The 7,605-nt window shown below is 45.8% G+C and overlaps 1 protein-coding gene across 1 annotated transcript; it reads right to left on the bottom strand.

Annotated features, from left to right (window-relative positions):
- Positions 1–1,696: 1,696 nt before the first annotated feature.
- LOC4341906 (thaumatin-like protein) lies at positions 1,697–2,854 on the bottom strand. Its single transcript, XM_015785504.3, has one exon. The coding sequence runs from the start codon at positions 2,773–2,775 to the stop codon at positions 2,020–2,022; it is 756 nt and encodes a 251-aa protein (XP_015640990.1). The 5' UTR covers positions 2,776–2,854; the 3' UTR covers positions 1,697–2,019.
- Between the last annotated feature and the right edge of the window lie 4,751 nt (positions 2,855–7,605).

Raw genomic sequence — 7,605 nt, 5'->3', positions numbered from 1 at the left:
TTCTCATGCTCTGAAAAAAGTTTGGATCGCATCACATGTCCTTGGATCTTTTTCACACTTTCTTTCTTTTCAGCGAGCAATTTTATCAGAGTATGTACTCCACTTCTCTGCAGACAAATCTGATCAGTCAAGTGATCAAGCCAGATTTATTCTAAGAGTTTTTGGTCCCTGTAGATATGCAATGGCTTCAGGATCGATCATGCCTGCCGTCTGAAGAAATGTACTAATCAGTACTCCACTCCGTGTGGTAGTACTCCATAATTAGTACAGTTTCACGAATGCAGTAACGGCAATAATTATGCAGGCTCGGATCATCCTGCACTGAAAAAGGCAAGGGAAACAAAGTTGGAGTAAATTGCCTGCACCTGACCATGTGTGTACCACTCCACAGCAACAACATTCATCAGAGAATCCTAAGAACCAAAACTGTCAAGGAGTACACAATGTGGTAGGTACACATTGTTGGGAGTGGCAAACTGGCAACCAAACACCATGGCCTAGGGTGTGTTTAGTTACACGCCAAAATTAAAAGTTTGATTAAAATTAAAATGATGTGATGTAAAAGTTAAAAGTTTGTGTACGTACAGAAGTTTGATGTGATGATTTATGGTTCAAAGTTTGATTCTAAACCGGGCCTGCCTAGTAAAGAATCAGATCCAATTGAATACACTATGCAGGAGGTTATCAAAAGTTTTTTTTAAAAAAAAAAGAGAAAAAGAATGTCTGTATGAAAGAGCAAGACAGGGGAGTAGGAGTAGCTTCGAGTTTCAACAGAGATGGACCACGGTTGAACTTGTGGAGGCAAGCAAGAAGGTCTCTGCATTTTGTGGAATCCAATGAGCCATTGATTTGTCACCCACCTCGGTTAATAACTCTAGTGCAGCTAGAGAGGAGAAGTAAGAGCAAGTTTAATAATAGAGCCAATTATGAGTTTATAACTTATATTAGAGTAAACATATATAGTAAATAAGCTATAAGGTTATTTCTTTTTTTCTCCTTCTCTCTATCTCTCACCTATATATTTAATGTATTTATTTTGAAGTATGTGAATAGCTAGCTCTTGCATGAGAGCCAGTCCTCTGTATTTTTTAAATTCTCTTTCCTTCACATAAGAATATAGTTGGTTTATAGCCTGCTATTATACTTGCTCTCAAAGGAGACCTCGAAACCGGCACGCCGATCAATCATGGTGTTCCGTGACAAAAGCTCGCTAGCTGGAGTGATGCAGCGCACTGCTCAACGCTGCGTCCCGACGAGAGACTGGCCAGTGGCCACAGCCACCAGGCCACCAGCAGCAGTGCCACACTGCCACTAGTACGAGTCATCAAGAACCATTGTAGTAAAAGGCCTTTTACAGTGCTGAGCACAAACAGAAATGCAGATCAAAGTTCTGAACTCATCACCGTCCTCCAATGAGGCAATGGCTGAGTGAAAGTCGATTCCTGAAGCACATTAGCTACTTCAAACTTCAAAGTTTAAACACATTACCAACTCAACTCAACTGAAGTTTAGTTCACTAAAGTTTTGAAGTTTGGTTGAAATTAAGTTACGTGTGTATGAAAGGTTTGATGTGATGGAAAGTTAGAAGTTTGTAAAAAAACTTTGGAAGTAAACAGAGCCACTCAAGTGGCAGTACTCCAGTAATAAGTGAAAGTAAAATGCATATCTTGCTCAGGTGCACCAAAACCAGCTGAAATTGAACGGAAACAAACATATTACTAGTTTCAGTTCTTCCATATACCCATATACCTCCTCCTTTCCCGGCCTACCAGTGGTAGACCACCAGATCTCCTCACGTTATACCCAAACCAACCGCTAAAACTACAGTACAACCCACTGGTTTAATGCTAATAATAGTATTATTATTATTACGGCACTAATACATGACGCATCAACAGCATCAAGAAGAACCAAGAACATCAGCAACAACAATGCCATGCACCATGACTAAAGCTAGCGTCTTTGCCATTGTTCATGATGAGTGGGAAGCAAATCTTTGCTTGGGTTGGGTTACGCTGTCTAGCGGCGGTGCGGGCAGAAGGTGACGATGTAGGACGCACCGGCGGAGCAGGTGAGGATGGAGGTCGGGTCGTCGTAGGCGTAGGAGTAGGCCTTGGGGCACGCCGTCTTGAACAGCCGGGAGTACGCCGTCGGCTTGCACTGCTGCGGGCTCCCGAACTGGCCGGTGCAGCAGTACTGCGGCGCGCCGTAGGCGGCGCAGGCGCTGCGGCATCCGACGACGCGGTTGTCGCCGCCGCCGCCGCGGACGGCGAGGCCGGCGGGGCAGACGCGGTTGAGGTCGCTGATGCACCCCGCGGGGACGCAGTTGGCGCCGGAGCCGTGGGACGGGGTCATGGCGATGGGGATGTTGTAGCCGTCGACGAGGCTCACGTCGTAGAAGTCCTGCGCGGCCGGGGTGGACGCGAGGGTGATCTCCGCCAGCGTGGCCGGCGGCGCGCCGCCGGCGCCGTTGCAGTAGAGCGCCCCGCCGCAGTCGCCCGTGGCGCAGCGGCCGCGCCCCGCGGCGTCGAAGCTGCAGCCCTGGCGGCCCCAGACGCGGCCGGACCAGCCGGCGGGGAGGCGGATGGAGGTGGCGCGGTTGGGCGCCAGCTGGAACCCGCCGCGCGCGAGCAGCTCCTTGCCGGCGCTCGGCTGGATGCCCGGCCACACCGTCTCCGCGCACCGGTTGTACAGCGCCAGCGTCGCCGCCGACGCGTCGCCCGCGAGCAGCAGCGCGACGACGAGCCCCGCCGCGACCCGCACCGCCATCGCCATTGCTCCCTGCAAAGCTCGCGCTGCGGTACACTACACTGGAGTGAGTGTGACAGGGTGAGCGTGAGCTTGCAGTGTGTTCGATCGCGCGGTTTTGTGGGGACGTATTTAACGAGGGGTTTTGAGCGTGAAATGGTTGGTACAGTGAAATAGTACTAGCTGGGCTGGTGGGGTTTTTGGCTTGCGAAAAGAAAAAGGTTGGGTAATTTGGATGGGAGTGAAAGGTTCGCTGTAAAGTTTAAGCTCAACCAATGGAGAACAGTACAAATCAACAGTACTCTCTCGACTTTTAACATCTTTTGGTTGGGGGTGGAGAAACGACTTTGGTCACGTGCTAACTGCAAACACGACACGACAGAGATCGGCCGAGACGAGAGTAGTAGAAATTACCACACCATGATAGTCGTATAGGGTGTAAACTATGAGTGTAAACGTGGTCAATTCATAGGTGTTATAAATTTTTAGCCTTACCAAATTACTCCCTCCGTTAACTTCAAAACTAACTTCGGTCTACCAACCTGAACACCGACATCTAGGTTCGTGACCAAAAGTTAAGTTTTATGGGATAAAAAAAAGTACGTTGCTAAGTGGCCTCAATTGCTCCATGTTGGAGTGTAGCCATTAGCTAGTAATCCCTTCGTCTCGTAAAAATCCAACATAGTACTGGATGTGACACATGTTATTACAAACGAATCTAGACAGATGGTTTTTTTAGACGGAGGGAGTAGGCTCTAAGGCCATTCACAGTACGTGAGGTGACATTTAGCCTCGTCTCGCCGGCTCGGAGATTTTGAGCCACATCGTCGTGGGTCGTGCCCCTACGAACAACACAAGCCTTTTATTTGGACGTGTGAACCTTGTCAGATTGTCATAAGGAAGACACCTAGTGACGGACAAAACCGTGTTGGGGTGGTCATGCTCATGCCCCAGTGAGCGTCGGTCCCCTTTGTCGTCGTCGCCGAGGTTCTACCGCCGCCACCTCTCGAGGTCAAATCCGACAAGCTCGGTAGCGTGGAGTGGCCGTCGTCGCTATCATCGAGATGCCACTGCCGCCCGAGACTAGATCCAACGAACCACAAGTCAGATTTGGCAGAGAAGGAGGGACGATGACGACACCTTGACAAGGAATTGGACAGGTGTGGCACCGATGGAATGTGGAGGGAGAGCGATGCCAATGGTGCGAGGAAGGGAGAGCGGCGGAGATGGTGAGGAAGAATGATGCCGGCGATGGGAGGTAGGGAGAGCGGTGGAGAGGGGGATGAAGAGCTAAGGTCCCCATCGTTTGGCTTATTAAGAAATAAAAATGAATTTGTAGGTAAAACTTTTATAAATGTGTTCTTGGTGACTTAAAAGACAATGTTGAAAAAGAAACTACGTTGAAAATATCTCAAAATCAATCTCAAAATTAAGCTTAAAAATTTAAAATTTAGCTTTTTTTTTGGCTGATTAGGCCATCCAATGGGAGCCTACGCTGTGTGGGGGAGAGTGGCAGAAAGGTGGAAGGAGAGCTGTGCCGACGTAGGGATAGAACCGCGGCGAGGGGGGGAAGAGCTACGCGCCAGTGGGGGGGATGCATGTGGGTATAGAACGATACCATTTTACTCATGCGCGGATAAACAAACAAACATGCAATTATAGCATTACTCTTACACATGTAAACGAACAGATATGCAACTATAGCATTTACTCTTGCACGAGTAAATGAATAGACATCGGTCAGATCATGAATAATTTGGGAAGATCTCAAAGTACGTCATTTTGATCTTCTTTTCTAAGTCAAACTTTATAATTAAGTTTATAGAGATGTGTAATGACTCTTGTAACACCAAATTAGTTCCATTAAATGTAATATTGAATATATTTTGATAGTATGTTTATTTGGTATTGAAAATGTTCCTATATTTTTCTATAAACTTGATCAAAGTTAAAAAAAAGTTTAATTTAAGTCAAATGACTTACTCACTACATCCCATAATATAAGTGATTTTGAGTTTTTGTTTGTAACGTTTGACCATTGGTCTTATTCAATTTTTTTTTGAAATTATTATTTATTTTATTTGTGACTTACTTTATTATCTATAGTACTTTAAGCACAACTTTTCATTTTTTATATTTGCAAAAAAAAAATGAATAAAACGAGTGGTCAAACGTTGCAAGCAAAAACTCAAAAAAAACTCAAAATCCCTTATATTGTGGGACGGAGGGAGTATAATATAAAATGGAGAAAGTAAAATATAAATAAAAGCATTTTAATAACTTATAATTATTTTAAAAGGGTTGATAGAAAATAACCGGGAATTCGAGAGTGACATCACAGTGAGGGATTCTTCAGAGTTCGGAGTGACATCAAACCTCCAAAATCCTCTCTACTGATGGGCAGCACAGGGCGAATCGATGGCTTTTGCAACAGGACAAAAGATGATGGAGCGTGTTGAATGCACACCTGCGAGTGTTGCGCTCACCCGCGATTGGAAATCGATTGATTTCCATCGCTTTCTTAGCATGTGATTCTTTTTTTTAAGGCAAAGAGAGATTTTATTAATGGCTGAACATAGGATTACATTCTTGATTCAGAAGTTCAAGGATTTTTGCAGGAGCACTTAACTTTCACTCCGCATTAATCCCTGAACCTAAAGCCATTTGAGCCAAAGTGTGAGCTATTTTATTTGAATCTCACTTTATCTTGTGCACCTGCACCTGCACCAAGCATTGCATTGCTGCTTTCACTTCTTGGATTATACCACCCCATTCTGCTCTTGAGGCACCTGTTGAATTTTGCTTGTGATTTCTACCCTCTGGCAGCAATACGGCAGTGCCGCACTACAAATACTCCCTCCACGATAGGTACACTATAACCTACACGGATTCACATCGAACGTTGAACACCTGTATTATTAAATATAAAGTAAAAAATAACTAATTATATAGATTGTGACTAATTTACGAGACAAACTTTTTAAGCTTAATTGCCTCATGATTTATCAATATGATGCTACAGTAAATATTTGCTAATGATGGATTAATTAGGCTTAATAAATTCATCTAGCGGTTTAATTACGGATTCTAATTAGTTTTTTATTAGTGGTCGAACGTTATATACAACACACTGTATAATAACCGATATAACAAAATAAACTTTACGCCATGATCTAAACACCCCAAATAAAGGCCACTATCTGCATTAACTGCACGCTGATCGATGGTGTCATACATTATGTGTGTGTGAGGTCAACTGTGCTGGGACCGGCGTCCAACTGGATGAGAAAAAACTGATTGAATAATTGAAAGTAGCAAAGCCTTTTCCCAGCTCGTGACTCGTCCGTTGCCGTTCCCATATGTTCCCACCGGCATGGGTCTGTTCAGCTCTACCAAAACTAAGAGTGGAGCTGGATGGAGCTCTCTTACAAAATAAACTAGAGTTGTGGAGCTGGATTTAGATAGCTCCACAACTCTACTCTAGACTCAACTCCTAAAGTTAATTTAGAAGTTAGAGCTGTACACGCCCGGAGTATAGTAGTACACTGAAATGAAGTGTTTTGCCGCGACGAGTACTCCTAGCTCGGGAGGGTAGAGGACGAAAAGGGGATCGCAGTTCGCAGAGATGAGAGTTTCCCTCGGGCAGCCGCAGGACGCAGCGGCATGAGCATGGCTGTCGTGTGCATGTCGCGTCTCGCCCTGCGTGCGAGTGTCAGAAGATAATTTCTCTCCTTCTGCTTCTGGTTGGGCTGGTGTGGTGGGTGAAGCCCGCAAGCCCCCCATCCACGTGATGCCCGCCTCGCAGGTGCATGGCAGCGCCGCGCGGGCTCCCACATTCCCACTGTCCCATTTCTATCCCCACGATTTAACGGTAACAGTATATTATAGTTTAAAAAAACTAAAAATATTACCATACGTGATAACTACGATAATCATGTATTTTTTTTAACCCCGTAACACAACCGTCACAACGTCCCCGTGCGCGCTCGATCGCCCGCTCACACTCGCAATTTCTATCCCCACGATTTAACAGTAACAGTATATTATGGTTTAAAAAAACTGAAAATATTACCACACGTGATAACTACGATAACCATGTATTTTTTTGGGAACCCCGCAACACAACCGTCACAACGTCCCCCACGCGCTCGATCGCCCGCTCGCACTAGCAATTTCTATCCTCACGATTTAACGGTAACATAGTATTATGGTTTAAAAGAACTGAAATTATTACAACACGTAATAACTACGATAGCAATATATTTTTTGAAACCCCGCAACACAACCGTCACAACGTCCCCCGCGCGCGCTCAATCGCCCGCTCGCACTCGCACGGCGAAAGCGAAAGTTTTGGCTTGGCTGCCGGCATCGCCGTGCGCTCTACAGTGTGGTGGTCTGGTGGTGGCTACCACTAACGCTACATATGAGTCACACTAGTATGAATTGTTAGTGGTTAGTGGCCAAACGGCCACCCACTAGGGCGCTCGAAAATGGTAGCCGTGCCAAGATAGCCGGGGCGGGCTGAAACCGTGAAAATGGCAAAGCGCCAGGTGCCCTACCACGGACGCCCGGCTGCGCCAATGCCGTGAATCATATCAGCATTTGTGGCTTTTAGCTATTTTCGTGATTAGCTTTTTTTTGTTGTTGTGACTGTTTTCGTGATTAGCTAGGAGCACAGGCACAACTACGCGGCGTCTCCCACTGGGCATCTGCTACTCCAGTAGCTCACATTGTCGATCTTAGAAAACGATAATGGCGTCGCGATATGTGATGGGATCATGAGAGTGAAACTCTTGCATTTAACAGAGAAGAAACTGAAAAGGTGGTGCCAAGGAGAGGACCAGTTAATAGTGTCGG

The sequence above is a fragment of the Oryza sativa genome, chromosome 6 (genome assembly GCF_034140825.1).
Source record: "Oryza sativa Japonica Group chromosome 6, ASM3414082v1".
Classification (NCBI taxonomy): Eukaryota; Viridiplantae; Streptophyta; class Magnoliopsida; order Poales; family Poaceae; genus Oryza; species Oryza sativa.
Note: the sequence above shows the minus strand (reverse complement) of the source record. Positions and strands in the feature narration are given on the sequence as shown.

Coding starts and splice junctions, on each gene's coding strand:
- LOC4341906 (XM_015785504.3), bottom strand. CDS start 2,775: ATGGCGATGGCGGTGCGGGTCGCGGCGGGGCTCGTCGTCGCGCTGCTG.